Here is a 15,637-nt window from a genome sequence, read left to right on the forward strand (position 1 = left end):
TAAATTTTCCACTTTGGAATAAATTGGATTTTTGCCTTTTCGTAAGCAAATCCGGATAGGGGCTAAACGACGTCGTTAGCCGAAGCCCGCACAAAAATGCGCTCACTGCTCTAGCGAGTACGGACTCTCTCCAGGGCTCAGCTCCACCTCGGAGCAAAGCAAAGCATCTCTCTCTGACAATGGCGATTATACTGCGAAATCGCCTCCTCACTCTTTACTCGACCTCTCTCCTTCAACCCTCGCTTCGGCCATCTCCGAATGCCCCACCCTCCTCGCTCTCTGTCAAGACTCCTCCTTTCTCGCCGCCCACCCGCCACGGCCCGAGGTTCCATGCCTCCGCTTCCAGAGCCGCGAGCCCGACGGCCTCGGATTCGGCCCGGGTTGTCCGGAAAGTGTTCTTCGTCCCGCCCGGGGTCGATCCGGCCGAGGTCTCCGAAGACATGGTGCTTCCCGGTTCGAACATCGTCGTCGGACCCTACGCGGGTCATGCCCAGATCAAGGAAGTGGAGTTCGTGAAGAGCAGTGGGAGGGCCAAGGACTGTCCCAAAGATGGGAGGCCCGAGTTTGCGATTCTGGGTCGGTCTAATGTGGGCAAGTCTTCGCTTATCAATGCTCTGGTTCGGAAGAAGGAAGTTGCACTTACGTCCAAGAAACCAGGTCTTTTTATTTTTTTTCTTCTCTTTGACAGTTATCGTCAAATGATGTTGTTCTGAATGGTTTTACTTTGGCAGCGAGGGATGAGTTGATTGATTGATTTGTTAATTTATGTTGCAGGCAAGACTCAGCTTATAAATCACTTCTTGGTGAACAAGAGTTGGTATATTGTGGATTTGCCGGGTTATGGGTGAGCTCTATGCATCTGTCTTTTGACTTGCTTAAACTTCTTATGTTGTCTGGCGGCTTATAAATGCAAAAAATCACAGAATGTGAGCTAATATGTAAGTTTTGGTCCTTGGAATGCTGCAACTAATTGAGTGAGGAAAGTCGATTCGAAGCTGTTAGTGGGATAGTGAAAAACCATTAGATGGCAACTTTTTGACAAGCTTCTAAAGTTCGATTAATTGGGCTTAAATGGTCTGAGCATTTGTGACCTGTCGCTTTGTATATGCCAATGCAGTAATTCTTTTAGCTAAGATGTACATGCTGGGAATTCCATCTTCAATTTGCAGTCTTCCTGTTCTTCACGTAATGGACCCTTTGACAAGCAGCAAAGGACTAGTTTCCGTCTTTTGCTATGAATCCTGATGCAGAAGAAGTAAATTTGTATATCCATAAAGTAAATTTGTAACTTGACAGTTTCGTCGAATGTGTGATGTATGTCTTTTTAAGAAGCGCATAAGTTGTTACAGATGTCTGCAGAATAAATATAGCTGCAAAACATTTAGCGCTCCCTAGTACCGATCCTCCGTTGGGTAAGATTTTATGCCATATACTCTAGATTTAGCGAGTGATTTTGTTTCTTGGTTCTCTGACTAATGGAAAATGCTTGAGCATTGTAGGTTTCTTTTTTGCTTGCTAGAATATCCGGCTTGTCTTTCTAGGGTAGTATCATGTTATGATTGACCTGCAGGCACCGAACTATTAACCTTGCATTAGATTAGCATTTGGTGTCTCACAGCAGTCTGAGACCTGCCTTTGGTTTACCCTCTTCCAGATATAGGCTGTGATCTGAAATCATTAATCACAGTCCTTTGGCAGTAGATTTGTAGATTCCAACCAAGTGTTTATATTGTGTGGTACCCTTGCATTTAGTTAATTCTTCTCATTAATGCTCTTGAGATTTACCATGGTTTTATTTCCACGTTTGAACATGTCGGGGTCGAGGCTAGGCGACCACGGACATGCTATATTATCTGTCTTTTAACCATGTCGACCTTGTCTTTGGATGAGATATTCTGATGTGTTAGGTTGTTGAACAAGAGAGTAAGGCATTTGCTCTGTGGATTTCTTGATCATTCGTAGGTTTGCTAAGGCCCCTGGATCTGTTCGAATGGATTGGTCAGCATTCACAAAGGGCTACTTTTTGAACAGAGATACGCTAGTTGCTGTCTTACTTCTTATCGATGCGAGCGTTCCTCTTCAAAAGATTGACCTTGATTGTGCGAATTGGCTGGGACGCAACAATGTACGCTGCTTTCTTAGTTTCTTAGTTGTAGGCTGAACATTCAACAGTGGCTGAACGTACTGATGATGTTACTCTTCTCCACTTGTTCAGATACCTCTAACCTTCGTTTTCACGAAGTGCGACAAGATGAAGGGAGGGAAGAGGCCTGATGAGAACATAAGGAGTTTCCAGGAAGTGATTAGGGAAAACTACCGGGAGCATCCTGCGTGGATAATGACTAGCAGTGTCACCGGTTTAGGGAGAGATGAGCTTCTCTTGCACATGTCCCAGCTTAGAAACTACTGGGACCAATAGAAAGGGACGAAGCAATTCCCCTTTAATACCCTCATAAAGTCAAGTTCATCTTTCATTTTGCTATTATCTGCATTCTTGAGATAACGATTGAATTTGTACCTCTCTGTGTGTATAGATAACACATGTACAGAATAAGATGTTTTGTATCTTTTTAAACCTCTTTTTCATGGTGTTGTACTCAATTCTTTGTCTGCATATAGTTCATTCGTTCTTGAATAATCCTTATTAAGTCCTATCTTATTCAAGACTTCTGTAACTTTGGTCAACACAGATCAAGAGTGGTCAGTTTTTACCCTTCTTAGTGTTCTGCTTAGGTGACGATCGATAATCGAAAACGGCGATGTGCAATCAGACCAGTGCTTACAATTTGCTGCTTCTTTCTACTGTTGAAATGCTTGATATCAGATCGAGGCCAAAGACAGATTGAAAGACAAGAACAATGCTTGGATTGCAATTAGCAACCCCTGTTATTCATCGTTTAAAGATCATGGCATCAAATGGAACTAAACACCACCAGATGTGAAGGAGTGTGCCAAATTGGCAACTTACATACATTGAGGGATCGCTTCTTTTCTTTTTGGCAGAGAGAGAGAGAGAGAGAGATAGTCTAGGCGGTAGCTGCCGCTTGCTCCTCGACAAATTGTGATGTTGGCTGGAGGGTGCAGATGAGGTTGCGGTCACCATAGACATTATCAATGCGTCCTGGTAGAATGTCGAGCAGCACACGAGAAGAACAATCAGTTTCTTTTGTTTTCTTCTTTTGGCAGGGAAACACTTAAAACAGACATGAATTAACATTCAAAATAGCTGCCACCCCAGACTTCAATATACTCAAACTCAGACTCTGCGAGTCCTATACCCATCTTTGAAAATACCAGTAGTTGAAAATAGATATCACAGACATGCTCATGATCATCAAACAGAAATTCAAATTTCAGCTTTAAATAAAATTTTGGATAGAAATGTATCCCTTGAATCAAACTTGGAGAACAGATTGAATGGAAAACTTCTGGAGTTGCAAAGGAGATGGAAATAACAAGAATGAACAGAAAATAATAGTCGCTATTCGCTATGAATGCAGTTGCAGCTACTTGTAGCATCTACTGTTATCCTCTGCATAAGCTATGATTTTAGTTTTACTTATGTGGTAACATGACGATGATGTTCCAGGTACCTAACAATGAACCATATTTTAAACTTTGAAAAACAATGCTTTCAATTTAAGGAGTCATACTTCAATACATTGGATGTGCAATATTTTGAGTCAACATTTCGGAGTATAACCAAAATCTCATGATGAAAGCAGCATCAGTTGAAACAACCATTTGCATATAATGTCACACTGGTCGAATAATACAAGGCACACATACCCGTGGATGGCCAGAACTTTGCGGTATGGAGCCAGGAAGCTGGAAAAGCAGCATATTCCCGAGAATACGGCTTCGTCCACGAGTCTCCCATCAGCAATGACGGTGGGTGGGGAGCAGACTAAAAGATATCCGAAATTAGAAGCTCCTCAGAAGAAATCAAAGAAAAACTGCAGTCGAAGCATTTATATATATCTGACATTGATTGTGTTAAAAAAAAATCGATAGGACAATGGATGAGTGTCTTAGAGGAATTTGTCTACATATTTTCTCGTGCCTTTGAACATTTGATTGTTCTGAAATGACGACTTATTAACCGATGTGAAAAAAATACTCTGTATTGCACTGTCGTTGTGCTTTTAATTTCATTCATACTGCTTAATTAACAAGAAATCTAGAGGCTCCCTGTAAAGATATCATTCTTCTCATACCTTCAAGACATTGTTGTGGATATCAGCTTTTCCCTTTTCAATTTGTGCGATTTCTTCTCTAATGGAGATGAGAGCGTCGCAGAACCTGTCCAACTCAGCCTGCAACAAATGATCAGTTACTGCTAAGTTGTTTCGAAGACCTTGGACAAAAGAAAACTGAAAAGATCGTGTTCGTGCTGTCATTACCTTGCTTTCACTTTCAGTGGGTTCAATCATCAGTGTGCCAGGGACTGGCCATGACATGGTTGGTCCATGGAATCCATAGTCCATTAGACGTTTTGCGACATCTTCAGGCTCGATGCCAGCAGTATTCTGCAATAGAATAGCTTGCCCAGTCGATTAAAAACCAACAAAAGGCAACAAATAAGACATTAACTGAATATACTCTACCTTAAAGCCCCTTAGGTCGACGATGAATTCATGGGCAACTGTCCCATTGACTCCACGGAACAAGATGGGGTAATAGTTCTGCAAACCAGAGTACAGGCAATGATTAGATGACAAATTAGGCCAAAGTTTTTCCCACAAGAATACGAGATCCTCGTTTCTGCAACTTTGTTACAATCTCTGCCAGTGAAAAGACAAATTCCCTAAAAAGAAATAAATATTCTTCGGAAGTTTGGCAACGAAAGCCAAGATAGAGCATGCACCAATTGCACTACGCTAGACTGAGATTTATGATGAAGCAAGTATACAGATGAACAAGAGCAACAAAAAGATGAATAAAGGAAAAAAAGGATAAACCTCCAAACGTTTTGCCATGTAGTTTGCATTCAAAATTGCTATCTTTGATGCTTCAGTGAGCCCCTTAGATCCCATCATGGCTATGTAAGTATATGATATTGGCAAGATAAGCGCCGAACCCCAAGGAGCAGCGGAAATTGTACCCAATGGCTGGGAATTATCTGGGGCTGGTATACCACCCGTAGGAACCTTTAAGACAGAAAGAACAAAAGATTAAAAACTCAATTACACAGGCATTTATGCAGCATAAACCGATGACACAACGTCTATTCGGTCCGATTACCATCACAGAGGACCATAATGCGGTGACGGAGAAAAAAAAAAAGTTACTAATTTTCGTGTCTGAAAATACTTACTACTGGATGCGAAGGCAGAAAAGGTGCCAAATGCTTCTTCACTCCAATAGGTCCCATGCCTGGACCACCGCCTCCATGTGGAATGCAAAATGTTTTGTGGAGATTGAGATGACAAACATCAGCTCCAATAAATCCTGGGCTTGTCAAACCCACCTACAAGAACCAAAATACATTAAGTTAGATTTAATATGCTGAAAGATATCTCGCAAGCCAGGCATTGAACTTGAATACTTCTCAGGACGACAAAGTACTGAATTATAATGGAAATTAATCAAGTACTCCTCTTTTAAGAACCTCACTGCACAGTAACAATTATAATCTGGATCATATGTCAAGGTGCCTCTCTGACATTTTTTGAGCATTTCAAGTGTTATCAAGTAACATGTTAATGGTTGGACAGATGAGAATGGTAGCTATGAACCACGCCTATAGCTCGACTGCAGCGAAGAGGCAAAAACAGACCTGTGCATTCATGTTTGCTCCATCCATGTACACTTGACCTCCGTTGTCATGAATTATCTTGCATATCTCATCTATGCCTTCCTCATACACTCCATGGGTTGAAGGATATGTGACCTGAAGTTCGTATTTAAACAAGATAAATAACACGGTCCTGGTAAAATCACCGGTTTGAAATCTATGAAAATTATTTTCCAGTTAATGAGAAATCAGGCTCACCATAAGGGCAGACAAGTTTTCTCTATTTGCTTCTGCTGCTTTTCTCAGCTCCTCAATGTTGATATTACCCTTGGCGTCAGTTCCAACAGCAACAATTTTCATACCACACATAGCAGCACTGGCAGGATTTGTCCCATGAGCAGAGACAGGAATGATGCACACATTGCGATGATGGTCCCCTCTTGCCTAAGGCACCGAATCAGTCACCACGAAGAGCAGACTAATTACAATTCGGCACCATGATGTGTTTAGTTGAGAAAATAATGTGAAGGAGAATGCACTTATTTGGACTTGAACTTCCATGCTTGCCAATAATTGGAAGAGTAATAAACAGATCACAACAGTCTGAAAATCTGAATACTTTGAAGATGAACAACATCCGGTCAAACTCTGAAGATGTCAAACTAAATTCGTTTTCTGCCACGTGAGAAACTCTTACAGTTTCTCCTATTTTAAAGTACTTGAAGAAAGAATGTGAATAGTAGCTGTTGCCAAAGGCATGTCCCCATTTTTCTTTTCTTTTTCTAGAAAAGTTCACAACTTACGTATTTAATGCTGCTTTCACACCAATCATTGTCTGAGAGAGGAAGCAATCAGTGAATATATGGCTTTTATGTCACCATACCATGTGATACGCACGGATGACCATGAGACCTGCATATTCTCCAGCAGCACCAGCATTGGGTTGCAAAGAGAAAGATTCAAACCCAGTAATCGTACACAACAGTTCGCCCAAATCATTGAACATTTCCTGAAAGATTGAAACCAATCCCATTCTTGCATTAGCTTGTATTCTGATGAATCTGACCTTCATGACATCTACTCCATTTGTAAAATTCATTAAAAATCCATAGCAAGTTACCTGATAACCCTGAGCCTGCTCAGCTGGGGCGAAAGGATGTATGTCTGTAAAGTTGGGCCATGTCACTGGCATCATCTCCGTAGTAGCATTCAATTTCATCGTGCAGGATCCCAATGGAATCATACTATGGCACAGAGACAAATCCTTGGACTGCAGCCTATGAATGTATCTGAGCAGCTCGTGCTCAGTGCGATACCTATCATAACGAATATAAATGTCAGAGTCGGGCACATTAGCAGACGGACAGAAACCAAACCATCTCAAAGGCAATTACATGTTAAAAATCGGATGCGTCAGATATGGAGTCTCCCTTACAAGCCCAGTTGGAATCAATGACTGAACCTCTGGTGCAAGTGATGCAGCCGTGAATGGGACCTGCATATAATACCCCAAGGAACCAGTCAGAAAATGGAATTACTGGAGCAGTTAATCAACTCAAAGCCTGAGAAAGGCCGCTTGCACTCACTAGCTTGTCACATGCAAATATTGAGAAAAGCTCGTCGACATCCTCCAGAGTGGTAGTCTCATCAAATGAGACAGTGATCTGCCAGCAGCAATTAATCTCAAATCATTTCATGCCAGAAAATATACATAATTCAACAGAGTGACAAGCAGAAGAGATGCGAATGATGCTTACGGTGTTTTTATCCACCACCCTCAAGTTCATCTCTTTCTTGTAAGCAGCATCAGCAATTGCATGTGCATCGGGACACTTAACCTTCACAGTGTCGAAGAAAGGAAGCCCCTGGACTTCCACAGTCGCAAGTTTCTTCAATCCCAGAGCGAAGGCTCCAGCTAGACCGTGAACTCGTTGAGAAATTTTTTTTAGACCTTCAGGGCCATGATATACTGCAAACATGGCAGCCATGTTTGCAAGTAATGCCTACACAGACAAGAATAAGTCAAAACAAGTCATCACCAGCACTCACGTATCATGAGCTCCGAATGAAAAAATCTGCCTTCTAACAAAACTAGAACTAAGTCGGTACCAATCCAATAGTCTTGAGCTCCATGAAATACGCATAACTACCTCTACTAATTCCATAAAACATATAAACTAAAAAGCTAAAAATAAAAAACGATAAAGTGTTGAACCTATGACTGAGGTTGTATACCTGTGCAGTGCAGATGTTGCTTGTAGCCTTGTCTCTGCGGATATGCTGCTCTCTCGTTTGCATTGCCATACGCAGAGCAGGTTTCCCTGAAGAATCAACACTCACGCCAATAATTCGTCCGGGCATCAATCTCTTATACTCTTGAGAGGTTGCAAGGAAACCAGCATGTGGACCGCCATATCCCATTGGCACACCAAACCTCTGTGCGGAACCCACAACAATATCCGCCCCAAATTCACCCGGAGGCTTCAACATCGTCAATGCCAACAAATCGGTCGCCATAACAACCTTAGCCCCATGAGAATGTGCATTCTTGACAAACTCCCCATAGTCCAACACCTCACCCTCAGTTCCAGGGTACTGTACAAGGACCCCACAAACATTGCCCGACTTGTAATCAATATCCTTAAGATCAGATGTAACAACCTTAAGATCGAAACCGTCTGCTCTAGTCTTGCATATGTCGATGGTTTGTGGGTGGCAATTGTTCGCAATCACAAAAGTCTTCTTCTTTCCCTTCAGAATATTGTTACACATTGCCATTGCCTCAGCAGCAGCGGTTCCCTCGTCGAGCAAGGAAGCATTCGACATGGGCAGACCGGTGAGATCGGTGATCATGGTCTGGAAATTCAGCAGAGACTCCAAGCGGCCCTGTGATATCTCGGCTTGGTAGGGTGTGTACTGAGTGTACCAAGCTGGGTTTTCCATGATGTTCCTCAAAATAACCGGTGGAACAGAGGTGTTATAGTATCCCATACCAATAAATGACTTAAAGACCTTGTTTTTCGACGCCAAATTCTTCATGTGCCCAATCATTTGGTTTTCTGTCAACCCTCCATCGAACTTAGAGAACTTCATGGAATCTATACGGATCGATTTAGGCACGGTGGCATCGATCAGAGCATCGAGACTACCGAACCCGCAAGACTCGGCCATTCTCGTCTGCTCTTCCGGAGTCGCCGAGTTGTGTCGGCGAGCGAAAGTATCATTCGGTTTCAATGCCTCGATAGATATCGTTCTTATTTGCGACCCAATACCTTTACCGACATTATATGACACATTTCTACGCAGCAACATCTCTGATCTCGAGCTCTTGTGCATTGAGCTACATGTAGACAACGACGAGACATACCTTGAAGGGGTAGAGATTGCAGGGGATGAAGAATCCAACACAGATTCAAGGTGGCGATGTTGCTTCGACCCCAAGACGATTCGTTTCAAGATTGCCCGGTTCGCCAAACGCCTCGCACGTTCCATAGTTGCCCAAAACTGAAAGAAAGAAAGAAAGGAAGGAAGGAAGTTTTGGTAGGACAAAGAGGGAGATTTAGCAGAAGCTAAAGTTGTTGTTGAAGAACAACAACAACAATGGTTCCAAGTTGCAGTTTTTTTGTCATTCCATGGGAGTGAGTGGGGTGGTGGGTTGTTGAGGCGTAGTGCCTTTTATGATCACAGCCCACAAAAGACGAGGATTCGTATATTTCTGGGTATCTGTGAAACAGTATCTTTGAATTAAAAACAATTCAGGAGTTTGTGACTTCGAGATCTGGTGGAAATGGTTGGTGGTTGGTGACCGCGCTCCTATGGAAGAAAAGGACAGTTTATTTTTTTTATTTGTCTGAATGACATGAGCACAGCTACAAAACCTTAAGCGAATGAATGGAAGGAATTGAAGGGAACAAGATTGAGTTTTAAGGGATGAAAATGGTCAGAAAGCTCTTCCCAATCTTTGGACCTCCAAAAAGGACTGATCTTTCCTGCTTTCCTTGTTGGGACATCTGTGAATTTTTGTTGGCAGATTCTCTTCCACAATGGGCTTATCTCTTTTAGGAGGGAAAATGGCATAAATAGTCCTTAAACTTTGACCTAATGTGTAATGTGATTCTTAACCTTTTAATTTGATCAATATTGTTCATGCACTTTAGCCCAATATACAATGTGATCCTTGAGCTTTTAATTTATTTAATGTGGTCCATGAAATTTTGGAATATGTTCAACTTAGTCCATGAATTATAAAAAAACGTCCAATGTCATCATTAAACTTGAATTAATGGAAGGATTATATAAAACATCTTCTTATTATTCAAGGATTAAGTTAAACATATTCCAAAAGTTCAAGAAACGTATTGGTCAAATTAAAAATTCATAAATGATATTACATATTGAGTCAAAGTTCGTAGACCATTTGAGTCATTATCCCTTTAGGGAATGAATATGTTGCTTCCATGGATCCTCAAAAGTCTAGTGATTATTTAGGAAAAGTAATAATTCTCCCAAATTAGGATTTCTGTTTTAGTCGGCAGATTCACTTTAAAAAAATATGGATTGTGTCACTAATAAAAATGAATGAATAAATAATATTTTCATCATCAGCAAAAATGTTAAAATATAAATTATTATCAATATTAAAAATATTTTTCATCAACTAATTATTTTAGGCAATGCAAGATATAATTCATAAAAAATATTTTTTAAATCATTTATTTTTTTACGAAATAGCCTGAATTTTTCTTTGGCAGCATTTAGAAGCGTTAAAATAAATTAAGAGAAAAACTGCTTTAAAAAATCCCTGGATTTGTTGGGATTTAGCTTGTCATTTGGCCTAATTATTACGATAGTCAAGTTAATTTTCGAGCAAACACAAGATAAACAAACAAATAAATCACTTTCGCTTTAATTTTTAAATGAATTTTGAAAATCTCTTTTGTAAAATCAAAGGCCCCACATGTCGTCAGATAAATAATGTTTTTTTTTTTTACTGATGAAAATGCCAAAATTGGAGAGAGAAATAGAAGTTGTGACCTGGATTTGAGCTCACGTGTTGGACTTGGCCTTTGTCAGCACCTGGTTTGGGGTCCTCCTCACAGTTTGGTATCTGCTAAGAAAATCCAACGTGGTCCGCAGATTCATCGCTGGATTCACGTTGTCACCAACTCTGATTCATGGGACTAATTCAGACACAAGGCACCAAAAGATTCACGAGGGTTCATATCAGTTTTCAAAGTTAAGGACAGTCTTCATTCATCCTGCTCGTAGCTGTACTTACAATTGTTTCCCTCACTTTGGATCACCTAAAACCATGTCCATTTTTCCGGTTCATCAAAGAGGCACGCCGATGTCGGGATTAACGAAATCTTCGGGAACATAAAACCTGGATTGGATGCCTGGTCTGGAGTAGTTCGGTTGAGCGAAAGTCGAACCCGAGATTCGGAATTAATTAACTCGCTAATTCCTAATCATGGCTAGAACCTACCAGGGTTCATTCCCTCATGCTCAAGGTCAAGGCTTTCTACTTACTACTGATGCAGACAGGTAAGAGAATCGAGGACCAGAGTCCACCTACAAATAAGATGCTGAGAAGATTGTGCACTGTGATATATTATATTGATATTGAGTATGTGGAATTTTAAGAAGCAAAAACTTCATAGGAAGAAGTTGCCTAATCAGATAAAGAACAGTGAAATTTCCTGGAAAAGTGTGCTTAATCTGGAAATATTCCAGAAATCCTACCTACTACTGAAAGTATTTTCAAAAGGGGAGACAAAAATTTAAGAAACAACAAGGTTAAGCAAATGAAAAGGAAAGCACACCTTGGTGTGGCTGATATATCACATCTCACCGGACACGACATCATAAAACAAAGTTTAGGTTCTAATTGGTATTGGCACGTGCTGAGAGATTATCTTGATCACAAAGTATATGAAATTGCGCATGCTGGGAACTGTTGAACATATGATAATATGATAATATCAATATGAACCAGTCTTTCTCTTGTCAACAGCGTAGTTTGAGGAGATTATGTTTAGTTTCCGGTATGGTATCCGGGTTTTCGTGACTTGGACCCGCTAAATAAGACCACAGGAAGCTCCAAAGGAAACTCGATACCGATTGGATTGTAATGCTTCGCCGGGTTAAGACTATCTATTTCGTGAAGAAAATATCCAAGCTTGTTCTTTTGGATCTGGCGCAGCGTTTCCCTGCTGCAGTGGAAGAAGAGGTGAGCAAGAATTCAGATTTAAACTTTGTTACGATGATAATGAGACGGAGTCATAGGTATTCAATCTACCTTATGAAATGTAACTACTGACAATGGAAGGAACAGATTGTTTCAAGGTGTGAAGAACATGTGTAGCGCGCTGATAAGGAGGGTCGCGGCGAAGTAGAAGGCGGTGAACCGAGCATAGATCCCCGTTTTTCAGAGCCAAAACAGGCAAACACAGAGAATTCCTGACAGAAGCTCGGTATGCATGGAAACATAGGTCACAAAGAACTCCCTTTGACATGATCAGGTGGAGGAACCAAGGCTGATGTTAATGTCCTTTAACCTTACTCTTTATCAGTTTGGATCCCCTAATAATGATTACTCACAAAAATCACGGAAATCAATTTATAAATAGCAAAGATCCGGCTGCACATTCTGTAATGGAAAATTCAAATCGCCACGAGTCCACCGAACCCGAGTTTGAGAAAGTCTAGTCAGCCTCCAATTGAGTAGTTTATCAACTCTGTAAATAAACTCAACTAGGATTACTGATGCACGTATAATGACTTTATCAATAAGCAAAACATGCAGAAAACGACCACAGATATACGGAGGACATGTAAATGATGAAGTCTAACAGTACATTACAGTAGATTATGTAATGACTTGCTGTCGGGGCATTACTTAGGGCTATTCGAATGGTCGATTACAGAATACACGATGCTAAATTCAGTTCAGAACGTCTACGTTGCCATTTTCCGGGTTTAAGATCCTAGCGGCGAGGTGCTGACTTTTGCTTAACTTGTGCCATATGCACTTCGATCAGAATAACCACCACTTTAACAAAGAGGAGATGAAATCGGATCCGAACAGACAATCATTCGGACGATGCTGAATGGCATTAGTGAGAATCCCCAACTCGTCTCATTTGGCCTGCAAAAAGAAGACACTCCTCACGAACTGGAAGCAAAAGTAACAGCCAATTGCCCTGGCACGATGAAAACCACGTACAAGGCAATGAGCATATATACCCAACATAGAGGAGGGTTGGAACCGCTCTAGTGATCTTCAACTGCATGAAGAAGCGGACGACAGAGTATAGAGAAATATATACCGCCAAATAACTTGTGGTTTAGAAAGAACGCCACCACTGTCAACCTTTGTTTCGCAATTGGAAATAGCATTGGATGACTAAAAATTTTGCATTGACGAGGAGGCAGGAATCTGAGGCAATGTAAAGTTCATCCTTCCAAGCAGCATCCAGCCGAGGTGAAGTTGGTCTGCAATGATTGCAAAAGGAAGAATCCCTGCGAAAAGAATCGAGAACACGGGTCTCTTGTGCCATATCTGCTGTGGATTGCTTCGGAACTCAAAGGCTACCTCATCCGTTAGTGCAGAATCTCCCTGAGAAGAATCTTTTGAAGCAAGATGGCTTCCAGCAAAAACCAATGGAAACCAGATGCCAACCAGAGGAGCATGGGAAACTAACATTGCTAGATATGAAATTGCACTACAAGAATTGCAGAACCATCAGATACTTGTTCAGATATCAATCAATCAATGATTGTGCACGTAAGAATAACTAGTTAATCAAACACAGATATATGACCTTACTATGTGAAGTGCATGTAGTGAAAAGGAATAAACACATTAATTGGTTTGATTGTGCCATATGTACTTGAATCACAGTGTCCACCATTTCAACAGAGAGAAGAAACTCAAAGCTCTAAGCTTGTATCAAAAAAGGGTACATGAAGCAACCGCATAAACACTTAAATCAAAATCCAGTCAAGAAAACTGAATTAACATGAATTCCAATCCATACTCAGTACTTGAACAACCAAATGTCTCAACTTCATCAGACTATGCTGAATTAATCTTCCACGATATGCCCCGCTGAGCATATAAAAAAAGTTTCCCTGACAAACCAGAAGCTTGAAAAGAAGTCGATGGCACCAGACAGGACAAAAATTGCATATAAAGCAATCAGCATATACCCAAAGTAGAGGAGGGTCAGCAACGATTCAGCAATTTCTAGATGCACAAAGAAGTACACCACCGAGTTGATGCTGGCTGATGCGTAGCCTGCAAGTAACCCCATTACGGGCCTAGCAAGTGTCATGATCGACACAAGTCTTTTGCTGATTAATAGGCAACTTAATATGCAGCTCTGGAAGTTAAAGTTTCTTCTGGCTACTGCCACGATCACGGTGATTACTATCATCCCAATAAACTGAACCCCTGCTGCTGTATGGGTGCAGAATGGCATAAAAACATCTCCTAATACCATTTCCCCATTAATTTCTCACTGGACTACGTCAGGCTCGGACTTCCAACTGAGCATAGCTATTGTTTTCATTGTAAAAGATTCTTAACAAAATTCCTGCCATGATGAAAGAGATGAGGAATAGGAAACAACTATATTCTAACAAATCAAATTCATTGGAAACGTTGGCAAAAGAAATACATCAAAATGGGGATAAAAACAACACCTGAGCGGTTGAACCATGAATCCTACTGCACGAACATGACCGTTGCACCAATTCGTATCACGGAAGACTCTAAAGGACAAATGGTTATTTTCAAGGTAGTGTCCACTTTCCTGTGTCCGATAGTTGACTGCATTAAGGAAAAGGTTGAAGAGTGCGCAAAGAAAGGTTACACCTGCTATTGGGACACAGGCCTGTGAACCAGAGAATTCTCACCCCAGCTCCCATAACGGCGAGATGACCCTGCCATGGGATGGTTATCAAGAAACCTGCACAATGTGGTTGCCATGAGCCTAGCAAAAGTGAACTACCGACGGTTAACTATCACATATATCACCGGAGTTTTACTCACCAGAAGTGAAACCAGTTTGAGGATCTTACAGGTTTGCTCGATAATCATCATCTATTTTTTTCCCTCAAAGCACTCAACAGACTCGGTGCCAATCCTCTATCTGCACGCTATACTGCACAGCTGATTCTTCACTTTGTATCGAGACATGTCGAATAAAATCTGGCTGTGGCAAGAGAAGGAACAACAGAGTTTCACCTATGGCATTCATCTCGAGTTTAACTTGGAATCCACATGATGGAACGAGAACTTATCCTTCGGTCTTTAACGTTCCCTGGATAGATGGACCTCAATATGGACCCCCGCACAAACAGGATAGCACCACTGCCTTCCTTCCAGGACAGCACTGTCCCATTAGTGCCGAGGGTCGGCACCGAGGTCTCCAAGGTGAAGAAGGCAGAGCAAGAAATGGAGAGGACCTTCTGTTACTTACACGGTTCTAAAGCGAGAATGAAAACAAGGACCGACTGTGTGATGGAAGACGCGGGTGGCTCATGAGAAAAAAGCTTCCTTTCTTTAAGTAAGAGAATAACACTCGCGCAAGCTGGCCATTCCCCTCTCTACAACTCCCTCATTATAATGCCTTCACCTTCTCTTCTGCATCGCAGCAGAGCAGAAGAAGGAGCCTGCACTCTTTATTACACACCCGACTCAACAAAAACATGACAATGACCCGAGATCGTCCTTGTGGGAATGGTTTGCATTCAAAAATGCATCTTGACTACTGGTGTAGTGAATGGTTTGTTTTAGATAAGATTCTTCTGATTGAAAACCCAATTCTTGCTTACTTTTTCTGATTTTTGAGATCTCAACATTGTGTAAACGACCTTGTGGTTCAATTTTCGCGT

At 41.3% G+C, this 15,637-nt stretch overlaps 3 protein-coding genes across 4 annotated transcripts; 1 reads left to right on the forward strand and 2 right to left on the reverse strand.

Annotated features, from left to right (window-relative positions):
* The first annotated feature begins 129 nt into the window (after positions 1 to 129).
* LOC115741047 (GTP-binding protein At2g22870) lies at positions 130 to 2,580 on the forward strand. The gene is made up of 4 exons (XM_030674753.2): positions 130 to 657; positions 775 to 844; positions 1,963 to 2,125; positions 2,216 to 2,580. Exons 1-4 carry the CDS (start codon positions 180 to 182, stop codon positions 2,417 to 2,419), a joined length of 915 nt encoding a protein of 304 aa, XP_030530613.1. The 5' UTR covers positions 130 to 179; the 3' UTR covers positions 2,420 to 2,580.
* Positions 2,581 to 2,851: 271 nt separating this feature from the next.
* On the reverse strand, positions 2,852 to 9,550 carry LOC115741043 (glycine dehydrogenase (decarboxylating), mitochondrial-like). Of its 2 annotated transcripts, XM_048277823.1 has the most exons (16): positions 9,317 to 9,550; positions 7,973 to 9,279; positions 7,495 to 7,740; positions 7,324 to 7,401; positions 7,132 to 7,232; positions 6,858 to 7,053; positions 6,621 to 6,746; positions 5,996 to 6,181; positions 5,780 to 5,893; positions 5,318 to 5,470; positions 4,962 to 5,150; positions 4,608 to 4,685; positions 4,404 to 4,529; positions 4,218 to 4,316; positions 3,790 to 3,907; positions 2,852 to 3,121 (listed from the first exon to the last, which is right to left on the reverse strand). In XM_048277823.1, the coding sequence occupies exons 2-16, from the start codon at positions 9,227 to 9,229 to the stop codon at positions 3,027 to 3,029; spliced, it is 3,162 nt and encodes a 1,053-aa protein (XP_048133780.1). In that variant the 5' UTR covers positions 9,230 to 9,279; positions 9,317 to 9,550; the 3' UTR covers positions 2,852 to 3,026. The 2 variants fall into 2 exon arrangements, with proteins under 2 accessions (XP_048133780.1, XP_030530608.2); XM_030674748.2 differs by having other exon boundaries at positions 7,973 to 9,550.
* A 3,592-nt stretch (positions 9,551 to 13,142) lies between these two features.
* Positions 13,143 to 14,241, reverse strand: LOC115740938 (transmembrane 9 superfamily member 7-like). The gene is made up of 2 exons (XM_030674588.2): positions 13,880 to 14,241; positions 13,143 to 13,461 (listed from the first exon to the last, which is right to left on the reverse strand). Exons 1-2 carry the CDS (start codon positions 14,239 to 14,241, stop codon positions 13,143 to 13,145), a joined length of 681 nt encoding a protein of 226 aa, XP_030530448.2.
* Between the last annotated feature and the right edge of the window lie 1,396 nt (positions 14,242 to 15,637).

The sequence above is a fragment of the Rhodamnia argentea genome, chromosome 4, assembly GCF_020921035.1.
Source record: "Rhodamnia argentea isolate NSW1041297 chromosome 4, ASM2092103v1, whole genome shotgun sequence".
NCBI classification, from domain to species: Eukaryota; Viridiplantae; Streptophyta; class Magnoliopsida; order Myrtales; family Myrtaceae; genus Rhodamnia; species Rhodamnia argentea.

Excerpts from the sequence above, each read along its gene's own strand:
- LOC115741047 (XM_030674753.2), top strand. The coding sequence starts at position 180 with ATGGCGATTATACTGCGAAATCGCCTCCTCACTCTTTACTCGACCTCT. Across the intron at positions 658-774 it reads ACTTACGTCCAAGAAACCAG|GCAAGACTCAGCTTATAAAT; the intron begins GTCTTTTTATTT and ends TTTATGTTGCAG. Across the intron at positions 2,126-2,215 it reads ATTGGCTGGGACGCAACAAT|ATACCTCTAACCTTCGTTTT; the intron begins GTACGCTGCTTT and ends CCACTTGTTCAG.
- LOC115741043 (XM_048277823.1), bottom strand. The coding sequence starts at position 9,229 with ATGGAACGTGCGAGGCGTTTGGCGAACCGGGCAATCTTGAAACGAATC. Across the intron at positions 7,054-7,131 it reads ACGCATCCGATTTTTAACAT|GTATCGCACTGAGCACGAGC; the intron begins GTAATTGCCTTT and ends TCGTTATGATAG. Across the intron at positions 3,908-4,217 it reads TCCACAACAATGTCTTGAAG|TCTGCTCCCCACCCACCGTC; the intron begins GTATGAGAAGAA and ends GATATCTTTTAG.
- LOC115740938 (XM_030674588.2), bottom strand. The coding sequence starts at position 14,241 with ATGGTATTAGGAGATGTTTTTATGCCATTCTGCACCCATACAGCAGCA. Across the intron at positions 13,462-13,879 it reads GACTTCTTTTCAAGCTTCTG|TGCAATTTCATATCTAGCAA; the intron begins GTTTGTCAGGGA and ends CAATTCTTGTAG.